This window comes from Pithys albifrons, chromosome 3, assembly GCF_047495875.1.
Source record: "Pithys albifrons albifrons isolate INPA30051 chromosome 3, PitAlb_v1, whole genome shotgun sequence".
Taxonomy (NCBI): Eukaryota; Metazoa; Chordata; class Aves; order Passeriformes; family Thamnophilidae; genus Pithys; species Pithys albifrons.
In genome coordinates this window covers 23089444-23103537 of record NC_092460.1, presented here as the reverse complement: position 1 = coordinate 23103537, position 14094 = coordinate 23089444, and the positions used below count along the sequence as shown (strand labels likewise).

At 46.7% G+C, this 14094-nt stretch overlaps 1 protein-coding gene across 4 annotated transcripts in view; it reads right to left on the bottom strand.

Moving 5' to 3' along the window:
* FBLN2 (fibulin 2) overlaps nt 1-14094 on the bottom strand; it is a 112649-nt gene that overhangs the window by 14603 nt on the left and 83952 nt on the right. For all 4 annotated transcript variants that reach the window (XM_071550993.1, XM_071550992.1, XM_071550995.1 and 1 more), the window contains 5 exons: nt 12090-12276; nt 10500-10706; nt 8359-8475; nt 7668-7769; nt 710-844 (listed from right to left, as the gene is read on the bottom strand). In XM_071550993.1, coding sequence (XP_071407094.1) covers nt 710-844; nt 7668-7769; nt 8359-8475; nt 10500-10706; nt 12090-12276 — 748 coding nt within the window. The remainder of the gene's footprint in view (nt 1-709; nt 845-7667; nt 7770-8358; nt 8476-10499; nt 10707-12089; nt 12277-14094) is intronic.

Sequence of the window (14094 nt, the reverse complement as noted above, 5' to 3'; positions counted from 1 at the left end):
TCTTCCACAAGGTATTACATTAATAAGTCTGCCTGCCATAGTTACACACTGAGACAAATTAAAATGTAGAATTATTTCATAAAACTCTGCAAATTCAATAGCTATCTGTAGGCAAGTTTACATAGAGTAGTTCTGAAATTTTAGTCTTTCCTGTAAGTCATTAATTTACAGGCTACTTTAAAACAATTGGTAAATTTTACAACCCCCTATAATTTAACTTTAGAAAGTAAATTAGATTAGTAATGAATGATAGAAATGCTCTAAAATGAGATATCAGAACAAGACACACACAAACAGCCTCTTTAAGTAAACCCAGCTCTACTTATGACAGCTGTATATAGAGGGAGACAGCTGATAATTTCTGTTTTATAACCTTGTGTTCTGTGTCAGCCCATGGGCCAGTCAGGCTGCGACTGCACAGCAACAGCAACAGCCCCTGTGCAGAACAGCAGAGCTAGGCAGAACTAAGGGCAATTCCTCCATCAGGGAATTCTATCTCTAACACCTGAAAACCAGGGCAAATCCTAATTCATAAGGTCTCATCTGTTTTCTAAATAATTTATAGTTATCACTGGAAACTATTTGAAATAAGTGATTGTACAGGATGGGTCTACAAAGCCCAACACTTGCCTGTTTGAGCTCCAACCCTGAGGTCACAGAGCAGCACCACCAAAATGCTTGGCAATGCCCTGGGAGCCACTTGTCTTACCCACACAGTCACCATCCCTGAGCTCATGGCCCGGCTGACAGCTCAGCTCCTGCAGGCACCTGAAGGAGCCCATGGTGTTGACGCAGTGCTCTCGGCGCTGGCACGTGTGTCTCTCTGTCACACACTCATTGATGTCTGCAAGAAAGGGTTAAACCAGTCAGTGCCATCCACTCATCAAGGGACCTCCCTCTTCAAGCTCTTTTGGAAGGAGCCAAAAGCTTTGCTTCCAAAAGATGCATGTGTTGTTACAGTAAGTCAATGTATGTGTTGTTACAGTGATCTGATGAGTGACTTAGGATCTTCAGAGTAACTGGAGAGACACAAATCCCACAGGGACTTCCTTCTCCTCCCCTCTTCCCAAATGGATGGTGCAGGCACTGAGGACAGGGATGGACAGAGCTGACTGAGTGCAGGGTGGGCAGAGGATTGATAGAATCATAGAAACATAGAATTGATTGGGTTGGAAAAGACCTCTGAGATCATCAAGTCCAACCCTCGGTCCAACTCCAGTCCCTTTACCAGATCATGGCACTCAGTGCCACGGCCAATCTCAGGTTAAAAACCTCCAGGGATGGGGAATCCACCCCCTCTCTGGGCAGCCCATTCCAATGCCTGAGCACTCTCTCTGCAAAGAAGTTTTTTCTGATCTCCAACTTCAATTTCCCCTGGCAGAGCTTGAGCCCATCGTGCCCCCTTGTCCTATTGCCGAGTGCCTGGGAGAAGAGACCAACCCCCACCTGGCCAGAACTTCCCTTCAGGTAGTTCCAGACAGTGCTGAGGTCACCTCTGAGCCTCCTCTTCTCCAGGCTAAACACCTCCAGCTCCCTCAGCCTCTCCCCACAAGCACTTGTGCTCTGGTCCCTTCACCAGCCTCGTTGCTGAGCGGCAACTTCTATTCCCTAAGGAACCTCATTAGTACTGAACACGTGGAGAGGGGAACCCTGAGGGCTCAATCAGGTTTGTAAATTTGTATTTAAGTCTTTAAAGAGATCTGATTTCAGCAGGTGGAGTAGAGGAAAAGTTCTTTTTCCAAAAATCACTTAAACACCAGATTGCTGAGTGTGGGACAATTAGGAAAGGAATATGAAACACTTTAAATAGGCTGGGATGAAATCATTTCAAATTCAGGTCTTGCTGATGGTAACAGTAAAAGGTAGAACAGAGTGATGAGGAAATACTTAGAAGCAACAAAAAGTGACAGAGGCTGGGAAGAGAAACTTTCTTGCCAATCTCCACAAAATCTCCCACATTCCCAGCTCTATATAAAGCTGAGGAGTATTTCTAGAGCTAACAAAAGCCAAATGTGGCCAGAGCCATTACCAGGCATCAGGCTGCTCTGTGCACGAGGCTGTTTCCATTCTGCACAATAAAGCAAGTATTGGTTAGATCACAATTTCATTTGGGCTGTAGAACCTCTCTCTTAGATAAGTCCACAGATACACGACTTTCCCCATGGAGCATAAAACAGGAAAAGCTGTTTTTAAAAGCTTTGTATCTTAAAAAACAAGTCAGTTTGTTTTCTGCCAAAGATATGAAGAGGCACACTAAGAAATTTCAGTTCCTGATGGACTAACTGGAGACTGCACTGAGTTTTGCAAGGTCAGCACATTAACTTGGTGCAATTTCACTTCGTATGTGTGTTTTCTTTTTGTTTGTTATTGCTGTTCTTTACATGCAGTGGAATTGGTGGTTAATCCTCATCATCACCTGGACCTTTCTGCCTGTCCCACACAAGGTTTGACGCTCCCACAGAGGGGCAGGTTCTGCCTCCAGAGAAGTTTCTACAGGATTCTGTCCTCTCAGTGCTTGTGGAGTTTCTATACATTAGAATAAAGAGTAAGGAGCAATAATAGTGTCATTGGTGATGTGGGAGGAAAAAAATCCACTCTGAAAACAAACAAAAACTTCCCTCACAGTGGGAGAAGAATATCACGTGCTGTGGCAGAACACTCACACCTAACTAGACTTCATTCCTAAATAAATTTGAGGGTATTTCTTTTCTTAATTGTTGAGTAGAACAACAGTGGATAGCCCACTTGAGAGCACCCAAACCATTGCAAGCCTCTCTAGTGGCTGTACCATAAATAGGAAATTATCTCTTTTTGCAAACCAGAAAAAGGCCTCTCCCACGGACAAACTTTCAACACTATGTTGGATCTGATGAACTTTAGCCAGTCCAGCAGCATGTGCAACCAGCCACCAGGAGCACAGTGTGCTTGTCTGAAACACAACCCAAAGGGAGGAAATGTTCCACCTGACTAGCAGGTGTGAACAGGGAAAAAGAAGATATTTTCACAGAGAAAAAAAAATAAATCTAATATAGTTTCATGTTCTGCCTCAATTTTTTGGTTCAATTTTCAAATTTCTGAGTATTGAGCCAACATGTAGAACTGGCTGGAACACATTTGAGGAAGGTGAAATAATGGAAACTGGCAGATTGCAAACAGCATTTTTTCTTTCAATGGAAGTGTGGTGCACAAGTGATACACTAAGAAAGCCAAAGGACCTGGGCTGAGGTGCAAGGCTTAAACTTGAGCCTTGGGCATGCAAAGCTCTGCCCTGTCCAGTGCCAGGGCATGAACCTCCATCTCTGACATCAGACCAGGTGCCAGCCCACCAAAGTTCCCTTTCCAGTTCACTAAACAAACATGCCCTTTTTTGTTAATTTTTCTGATCAGATACCTAAATGCTTTGGAAAATCCAGAGTGCCCATAACCTTCAGTCCTAGAAACCAACCCAACCAGTCAGTAAGATGCTTGACAGAGCACAGGGAATAACAGGAGTTATGCTTTCAGTTTGAAACACAGTTAATTCCGGCACTGGACCAGCTGTAGTCTTCATCCAACCCAACCAAGACTGTGAGGTAGGGTAAGTTGGTATTTATTAAAAGAAGAAAAAAAACAGGAATAAGAGGAAAAATAATTCAGGACTATATTAAAAACAACCCACACAGTTAATTTTTGAGAAATCTCCTCAGTCTATGTGTGTGGCAGCAACATTCCTCACTTTATGTCAGCAAACCCCAGAATGAAATGCAATCAGGTAATACCTAATTTTTTCCCAGGAACTGTGATGAAAACAGCACCATTCCCATGATCCCTCAGCACATCTGTTGCTGGGGTTTTTGCAAGGGAATATCAATATTTACCTGGTGCTATTTGTTTCAATATGTACTTTGACATTGAAAATTCATTTTTATGCCCCTGCTACAAAAATGTGAAATGCAGACTTTTCTCTTCTTGCACTTGTCGTTTCTCATTTTTTTTTCTCTTCAAATTCCTTCAGGTCTGTTTGTCTGTCTGTGTAATTCAGGCACGTGGTTGTTTTGCTTGGTTCAGGGATATCCTGTGCTTGGTTCAGGGAAAAAGTGGCCTCTCCTGCTCCCTCTGTCAGGAGGGGAAAATGAGGTGGGAGTAGCAAATAAAGGAGTCAAGTAGTCAGTGTGTAAGTGGGTGGTGGCAATGACTTTGCCTGAAGTCACCAGGAAAAGTAATTCCCATTAACAACATCCAGCCTGGCTCTTATCTCTGGAGAACATGGAGCTTTCCAGCCTAAAGACATTTTAATATCTGCTCCCAGAGTGACACAAAGGTGGTGTGTGGGAGCTATTTAAACAGTTGGTGACTCCTCATTGTGCATGGCTTTCAGGAATCCTGGATATCTGGAATTCCACAGTTTGACTAAAGGAAATTCAAGAGATAAAAGGCTATCAGCTGCTTTGTTGCTGTGCAAAGATTGTTCCTCTCCATCCCTAAAATATTCGAAGAGTATCATCATTAAACCAACAAGAATTTGCAAACAAATTACCAAAGGTCTCTGAGGCAGCTCCAGGTGGAGCACAAAAGGCTGGAAAAGGACACCTTAGGAGAATGAGGCAGTGAAGAAAACACAAACCACAGTGTGCTTGTGGCTTTCCCCTGGGACTAGAACAGCAGAAAAAAAGGTTAAATACTGCAAATGTTCTCCTGGCACCACACACAGAGCAGAACTGGATACCAGCAGGGAGTACAAAGGGTGTATCTATCCAAAAAAAGGAAGAGAAATGTCAAAGTAATTTGGATTATTTACAAGGATATCTGTAAGAACTGACTTGCATTAGAGAGACACAGAGGTTTGCTATTTAGTGAGGGAGAAGCGTCATAAATGAGGTTTGAGTCTTTCCTTTCATTAGCAGTGCCTGAGATATATCTATATCAGTCATGATAAAACTCTGTCATAATGTCATGGGGGAGAAGAAAGAAGTGAATAAAAGGCAGCACTTGGCAGCTGCCACAGCAGCTCCTGCCAAAGTTGCAGACACACATGCACTGGTTGAGTTTCCAAAGGCTCCTGGGAGATGTGGAAAAGGACAGCTCTATCCTTTCTGCAGAGCCCTGGGAGAAGATCAGAGGATTAAGTGGTAAGACTTGGAAGCAGAACACAAGGAGCTGCTCACCTGCCAGCCTCAGATTCAGGAGAGGTGGGTGTTCTGAGAGCCTGGGAGCACTCCCACCATGGGCATCTCCAGCTGCCCCCTTCAGCCTGATTCTGTCTCTGAAGGACCTCCCAGTGCTGTGCTCTCAGCCATTTCATCTAAACTCAACCACTCCATTAGCTTCCCATGCTTACCAGTATCTCTGATTTGAAAACAAATATTAATAATAATTTAAAAAATTAAAATCCAGTGTTGGCAATATAAGGAAAGCCCAGGTGGTATTACATCACATTTCTTCTCTAGACCCTGACACTTTAAAAGTTTTCCTGCTCATGCCCACAAGCCACATGGTGCTCATTAATACGATGAGGTCACAGAGCTTTAAAGACAGAACAAAACCAAAGCTGTGGAGGTCAGAAAAACACTGTTCTAAATGTAGGGAGGAGGACAGGGGTGGAAGAAGACAATACAGTAACAGGCACTGTTGCTTCACAAAAGACTTGAGGTCTCCAGGTGCTCTGTTTTTCCAGGCATCACTGCTGCAGCTCAGGTGCCTCCTAAACCAGCCTCTAGAAAAGTACCCAAAAAAGAGACTATTTCATAAGCTCAGGCCTTGGCTGTTGGAAGAAAATTAAATCCTTGTAAATACACTTGTAAAGATGGACAGGTTTCTCACAGGGACTCAAACAGCAGGGATGATGCAGCAGAATCATGATGTGTCTTGGACTTCTCCACCAAGAAACTGGTGCCAGACTCAGCAAAGGACTAATGTGAATTCTAGAATCCCATCCCCTTGGAGTGGAGCCTTTCCAGTGCCTGGATCCCCTGAGCCGTGTTCCTGAGGCCTGGCTGTTCCCTGGTGTCTGGGAAGCATCCCCAGTGTCCAGAGAGAACAATTCCCTGTTCCTCAGTTGGGTTTAGCAGCCACCAGTGCTGCTGTGTCATCACCCTGTGGGCTGCCAGGGCTTTGCACAGAGTCACCTGGAACCCGAGGAGGTATTGCTGGGAAGGAGCCAAACAGCACGGGATCATGAGGTGAAGAGGCTGAGCAAATGGTGCACAGATGGTTTTACTCACTGGGACTGAAATGTCATATGCAGGGATGGCCTTGGAGCACAAATGGCTGAAATGCTTTGCAGAGCATGAGGAATTATGATGTTGTGGTGAACGGCTCAGACCTCTCGTCTTACCCACACATTTCCTATGCCTGTTGAGTATAAAGCCCTCTGCACACATCCCACTGTGGCTGACACAGGAGAAGGATCCCAGCGTGTTCTCACAGAACTCCCCGCTGGAACAAGCCCCTGTCAGGCACTCATCCACATCTACACCAGCACGTGGCAGCCAAAAGGGAGAAACAGAACTCTGTTAGAACAATTGCTGAAAGGAAACAACATTGCTTTCACGCTGGACATGTGCAAATGAGCTGTGCTGGAGCTCCCACATCAGCACCACGCTGGAACAAAGGCAGTGTTACACTGAAAACAGGACTGCAGTAAGATCCTCAGGTATCACCTAGTCCTTGCTCACACCCCTACACTTTTGTCCTGGGAGAAACATCCTTAGAACCAGGCAGGCTGTCCCAGTGCCCCACCACCTTCACCATCAAATCCTCTCTGTCACATAGATTAGAAATGCCCCTTGCTGCAATTTAAACTCACTGCTCCCACTGACATTTATAAATTTGTTCATTTCCTGTAGGAAAACGATTGCCTTGAAAAGCCCCTTTTGATTCTGACATTAATTAATCAAATTAGTTTCCACCACACTTGAGTAAGCACTGCACTGTGAATATTTCATCTGATGATATTAAAATCCCATTTTCTTCAGACTGTCCAAAATTTCAAGAAAAATATTTGTTTTTCAATAAGACTTGAGATTTAGAGGGATGTGGATCATTTGTGAGCAACTCTACTTGCATTTCATTGCTATTGCTCCCACACTTAGAGATTTATAATTAAGGTATGTAACAGGGCATTGCTTCTGACCACCAAATCTTCCCTGGGCAAACATATCCCTTGTCACTACTCCAACATGTCCATTTAAAATGTATACGACATGAATGGTCATGATACAGCTTTGGAGCTCACTGCTCATCATTGTGCAGGGCTGAGCTCCAATGGCAAGTGGAACAACTGGAGCTGAAGCAGCTCCTGTGGCTGTGAAGCCTCCCTGAGTTCAGTTTTACAAGGCAAGAGGAGATAAACCCAAACAAATCAGATGTCAGGCAGAGCTGTGGCTCTGGAGGGTTCCCAGGACAGTAAACCTGCCCACAGCTGTGCAGACAGACCTGGGGAGAAATGATAATAGGAAGGGAAACCAAGGGGGCTAAAAAAAAGGCTGGAATGTCAGAGGAAAAGAGCACAGATCCAGGCTTGCCTTCACATTAACCACCCAGGTAACAGCACACTGTGCTTCAGGAGATCTGGGATTCCTTCTGCCACTGCAGTTCACAACTCTGAAAATGAGGAACCTTGAGAGAGACACCCAGGGGTGTGAGAGAGAAAGGTGTTCAACCTCCTTTGGTGAGCCCAAAGCACTTACCTTCACAGGACAGCCCATCGGCCATGAGGGTGTAGCCAGCAAGGCAGGAGCACACAGCCTCTCCTTCCACAACACTGCAGAGGTGCTTGCAGGGGCCGTTATCTGCACAGAGCAAAGTGCAAACCACATCAGGACCCATAGCTGGAGCAGCTGGAGTGACACACCTCCAGGTCAGCCAAATACAATCCCAGCTTAGGCAATGGGGAATGCAATTTATAAACAATCTGTCCAACAGCCCTCATCACTCCTGCCCACCCTCCTGTTGCACACAGACACTCCTGCCCACCCTCCTGTTGCACACAGACACTCCTGACCACCCCCTGTTGCACACAAGACACTCCTGTGTCACTCTGCTGTTGCACACATGACACTCCTGTGTCACCCTCCTGTTGCACAGACACTGCTGACCACCCTCCTGTTGCACACAGACACTCCTGTGCCACCCTTCCTGCACTGCTCCCACTGCCCTGCACTGCTCACCTCACACTGAGTGTGGGTAGTTACCTCGAAAGCAGAGTGTAGCCTCAAATTCCTTGCTCAGGTTTGCCCTGACAATTCCTCAGCCTTGTGCCAGAGGTAACAAATTAGGAATGTGCACAGAAATCATAATGAGGGAGGGTTGAGTGGAATTTTATGCCATCTCCAGACATTCCTCACTCACCTGCATGAGCAGATCACTCTCCCAACATACCTTTGCATTTGTCCTGCTCCTCCTGTAAGGACACGACCAGAATGGGCTGTGAGGGAGAGGCTACTGGAGGGATGGTGGCTTCGGGTTCCAGCCTTGTCACCTGTTCCCTGTCAGGGTCTGTAAGGCAAGGGCAGCAGAGAGGATCAGGGACAGCACCATCCCCAAGGGCCTGGCAAGGGACCAAGTCCCATTCATACCACACCATCACAGTCTGGAGGAGGAAATAACTTCATGGATACAAGATCAGGGAGCTTGGCTGAAAACAACCTCTGTGGAGTAAAATACTGCAGTATCTGAATAAATCAGAATGTGGCAGTTCTGTTTTTAAAAAGTCTGCTTTATTGTAAACACAGTGGCTGTCTTTCAGGTGGTGTTTGATGAAAAAAACACAACCAAACCCAAAACAAGCCTTTGACCTTATCCTGTCCACCTATTTCAACAGAGATGGACAGCAGACACCTTTACAAGCACAGGATACCTTGGAATTACTTTTGCAGAGCCCAGGGGAAAACATGACAGCTGCTGTCTGACATTAAGATTTCCAATAGACAGTAATGTTAAAGGTATCAGGGGAAAAAAAGAGCTCTTTTACATCAATAAGAGTAATCCAGCTTATCAATATCATCAAAACAGAAGCCTAAATCCATAAAGCTAAATTCTTCCTTAAGAGGGATGTGTTCTGTTCTTACTGATTCAAGCTCAAGTGTCACTCAGAGCAAAGTGAGGGCCACGAAACAATGACAACATTAAACGACTGAGGGTGACTGCACTGCAGTTTTGGAGCACGGGAAGGGTGAGTTTAACAAAGAAAATGAAGTTGCAAATGGGCTGTAAAATGGGCTATGACACAGAGACAATCAAAAGACACCTGTCTGTGGCACAGCCTCACTGATTTCACACAGGGGAAAAATGAGAAATCAAAGCCAGGTAGACCACAGGTGGTTGAGCCAAGTGTAGCCAGTGAGGTTCACAGAGTCACAGAACTGCAGGATATGCTGAGCTGGAGGGACCCACAGGGATCATCCAGTCCAACCCTCAGCCCTGCACAGGCCCATCTCCAAGTGTCACCCCCTGTGCCCCAGAGCATCATCCAAACACTCCTGGAGCTCTGGCAGCCTTGGGGCTGTGGCCGCTGCCCTGGGGAGCCTGGTCAGTGCCCACCACCCTCTGGGGGAAGAACCTTTTGCTGAGATCTCCCTCTCCCAGCCCTTAATTTGACACAGGAAGGACCAACCCTTCTCCCCTCGCTCCTCTTGTACATCTCTGATGCCCCACACAGTCCTCTTCCCTCATCACAAGTCTCTGCCCCAGCTGAGCTCTGCCAACCCCTCCACCCTTGTTGGCACCGCCACAGATACCACAGTTCTGCAAGAACACTGACACCCAGAGAACAGGATGTCCTCACCCACATCCGCACTTCAGCCCAGCTGGTGGTGGAAGAAGCAAAACAAAAGCACACACATGCTCCAGGTGAGCCACCAGGCTGAATTTTGCAGTGCTAAAATGAGAACCTTTCCCTTTGCCCCCGTTGGATTTGGTTCCTTCCCCAGAACTTTAATTCAAACAGGGCAGACAAGCTGCCACAGAACAGTCAAACACACTGTTGATGTAACACCACGTGGAGGATGACATAACAACTGCTCATTGTTTGGCTTGGGCAGGGAGTGTGAGAAGCCTAAGGAATTCTGTCATTGGATGGAAACGCTGGCTTTGCTTGTTAAATAGCTGAAAGCACTCATAACTAATATAAGGTTTCAACTTTTCTGGTTATCTGATTTGAAATCTTGCCATTGGAGAAGTCCAGACATGAAAACAATTACAAGACAATAAACTTTCTTTTCCAGACTTCCACCACACTGGATAAATTTAGAGTTTGTTATCACTGAAATACGTTAATGAGTTTAGATAAAAATCAAAGCCCAGAAAGCAATGCTGTCTGTCTGAACTGAGTTAAGCTTATCCAAAGGAAACCTAACTGTAAAATACAAAATTACTCTGAGAAGACAAGGTATTTCACTAAAAATCTTTACAATTTCTACAGAACATGTCCATGCATCCTCACAGAAAGTGCAGAAAGGAAAGCTTGGTAGATCAGTGCAGGAGATACTACCATTTATGGTGTTCCCTGTCCATCTTCTCACCTGGAGAGCAGCTGGTGCCATCGTCCTGCAAGGTGAAATCTGGGAAACAGGAGCACTTGTAGGAGCCCACGGTGTTGATGCACAGATGCTGACAGAGCTCCCCACCATAGAGGAGACACTCATCCAGGTCATCTCCAGGGAGCTGGTTTGACAGTTCAGCCTCATTGCTGATGGACAAAGCTTCATTGTGATCTTCCCTCTCTGAAACTACAACAGAACAACATTTGTTGGTTCTCTGATGGGTGTTTTTGCATCAGAACTGGAGAGAATGGAGAGTCTGGTCACACAAACTCCAAATAAAGTCAGATCTAACCAAAACAGTCACTCCAAGGATAACAGTAAATGAATCCATCCTGAAGAGAGTACCATTGTGCTGAAGGTCCACCTTTCCCTCGGTAAGGCTGAAGGCACAGACACTTTACAGAAGCCACTGACAAAGAGGGAAACCCCGGGGGGTCACAAGCTCCCCTGTCACGGTGACTGCCAACACCCCTGGCTACTGATATTTGAACCAAGCTATCACACTGAAGCCTCATCTCAAATTGGCCCCACAGAAGAAGCACAGTGACCTCTAAATTTCAGGAGAAAAAATTACCCAGTTGGTTTAAAAACTCTTTTGAACACCACAGTTTATTGGCTCCTTTTGTACTAGCATCACCAACAGCCTGGGAGCCACCAAGCAGTGACATGGATGCCCTACCTACTGCTTTTGCATATCAGCCTTTTCCATCCCTGACCAAGTCTCACAAGACCTTCTGTGACACTAAAATAAACTGTTCAGCAAGGCTCTCAGCCAGCTTTCCTTAAACAAACATATGCCAAGTGTCCTTGCTTGGTGAGGTCTCAGCTGGGTCAAAATAAACCTTATCTGTTGGTGAGACATAATACACATTTAGTTCATGAGAAGAGAATTGACCAAAATGCACCCTCACACATGCAGGAGGTCACCATGAAGCTCATGTGTGACAGGAGGGTATGGAGTGATGCTGGAAGGAGGTGACCTTGAGCTGAGGGAGGAATCACACTGTCCAAGCTCTGGATTTGCCACATTCCCTTTGCCAGGACTCTTCGGCTGCAGGGTTTGGTTAAGCTCTTCAGCATCACCATGTTTATACATTTAAGGAGTGAAAACAAACTTGCAGTGGTCTGGGGCTTCTCCGGAGTGTGCTGTGAGAAAGCTGCCATGGTGTTCAGCAGTACAGCATGAAATCTATTCCCAGGATGTTTTTCTGGTATCATAGTCCATGGGATTACTCTGAGTGGACAAAACTCATCCTCTGCTTTATGAAGAATCCTTCAGGATTGCTCCTGCTAAAGGGCAGCTTCCATGTGCTCCTTATGGAGGGCCAGAGCTCTGGACTGTGTGAGCAGAGGAGGGGAGGCAAACAGAACACTAAACTGCTAAGGAAGGTATGGCAGAGCATCAGAAACAGCCACATACCCTTCGCTTTTTTAAAACTGTTTTAAGAACAAGCCTATTCTTGCTCTGAGAGGGAAAGCAACTGCTCTGGCCACATGACACCTCCCTGTGTGACTGTGTGAGACACAGACCTCACCTGGGATGTCTCCAGATGGCAAAGGGGCACTTACCCTTCTCAGGCGTCGCTGTTGGCGCAGGCTCAGGGTGCTGCTTTATCTCGGGGTGCAGGAAGGTGTCTCCCCCCTGGCAGCAGGACAGCAGCACGTGGCTGCAGGGGTAGCCCAGGTTGGAGTGGGGTTCGCAGGGCTTGCCCTCACTCCGCAGCCGCAGCCCCAGCGTACAGCAGTCACAGCATTGCTGCAAGGGAACGGGGCTGTCAGCACCCAGCAGTGGGGCACCGAACAGCCTGCCGGGGCACTGAACAGCCTGCCAGGGCACCAAACAGCCTGCCAGGGCACCAAACAGCCTGCCAGGGCACCAAACAGCCTGTCAGGGAACTCAACAGCCTGCCAGGGTGTCAAAGGTTCAAACAAAAGAAGGGGTGTGGGAGGGGGAGGGTTCCTTCAGGGAATTTTTCTCACCCTACCAACACAAAGGTTTTGGGCTGAAGTGCCAGGACTGAGAACAAAGGAGTGGTTGGTATCTCCAGATTCCAAATTAATGGAGGGGTGGAGGTGAGAAACAGACCCCCAGCACCTGGGAGGGGGAGAGGCTTTTCCTGGGTGCTGCTTCACTTCATTTTGGGCAGCTGCTGGGGGAGAGCCACTGTTTGCTGAGCTGGTGAGAGCTCCTTCTGGCTCTGCTCTTTGCCTTCCTCCCTCCATCTCTGGGCACCCTGAGCTCCAGAGAGAGAGGAGGGTCACAGCTGCTTCGGGACACACTGCAGATCTTTTCCTGGGGACCGACTTGGACTGCAAGGAGATTTCTGGGAATTCCCACCACTCCTCAATTCCCAGCGTTTCCTTCCTTTGAACAGAGGACAAGGAGAGAGAGTTTGCTCTTCCCCCACGGGAAAGGCTCCATCCTGCCCCACATGAGTCACACACCCCTTGTCTCTGCCTCGCTGGGGTGAGGTGTGACACTGCCACTGTCCATAAATATAACTGCACCAGGGGGAACCTACAAGTTTTGGGGGTTGGTTTGTTGTTTTTTTTTCTGGAGCTGGGGGAGTAGTCCTCTCTGGTCTGTTTAGAGTTGTATCTGTATCTATATATTGTAGTTAAAAACAGTTATCCTTCTTATATGTATTTTCTAATTAAAGAATTTTTTAATTTTAAATTTAATAAGGGGTGATGTGGTTATTGAGGAGGAATCCTCTCCTCCGGTCTTGGTAAGCATTTTGGTTTCCCTCAAACTAAGACACAGGGCAGTGGGGTAGCCTCCACCCCAGGGAGTGTTCAAAACACGTGTGGATGTGGCGCTGGAGGACGTGGGTTAGTGGTGAACAGGGTTGATGGTTGGACTTGGGGATCTTAAGAGGCCTTTTCCAACCTTAACAATTCTGTAATTCTATGATTTAATACAACTTCAGGGATGAGCCCACACACACCTGGAACCGATCTGCACTTTCATCGCATCTGGGAAAAGCACTTTGGGTTTAGACAGTTGCAAACATCAAAGCTTTACTTGTGGCTTGGTTTTGCCACTCTGCACAAACGGGTCAGCTGCAGCCACAACAAACACAAAGTCTGGCTGTGCCAGAGATTTCAGCAGCTCCTCAGGCATGGAAGGAGTGGTGCCACACACCAGCTCCTCCCAGCCCTTGCACACAGCCACTGCCTGTGTGCAGTATGGACAAAAACTACAAACGGAACAATACAGATCTGTATCTCTGAGCATCAGAGCTCAAAAAATGAGTTGTTTGAAGCAATGGGACAGGAATTGGAAATACCTTGTGTGGACATGAGGATCAGCAGCATCTGAACCCTGTCAGTAAAGACTCTTTCTCTCTGCACCAGTGCCCTACAAACCTGCTGTGACCTTTAATTACCAGCCTATGCTGGGCACATCCTGCTGAGACAGTGGCTGGAGGAAGGCCAGGGTGTGTTTTATGAGCTATTTGCCTTCCTTTTTCTTCCTGAGAGTCTCTGAGCAGCAGCTTTGCTGTCAGGTTGATGCAACAGGGCCTCCCACCTGGCAGACAAAAGCTGTGTGGAGCTTTACTGAGTCCCACAC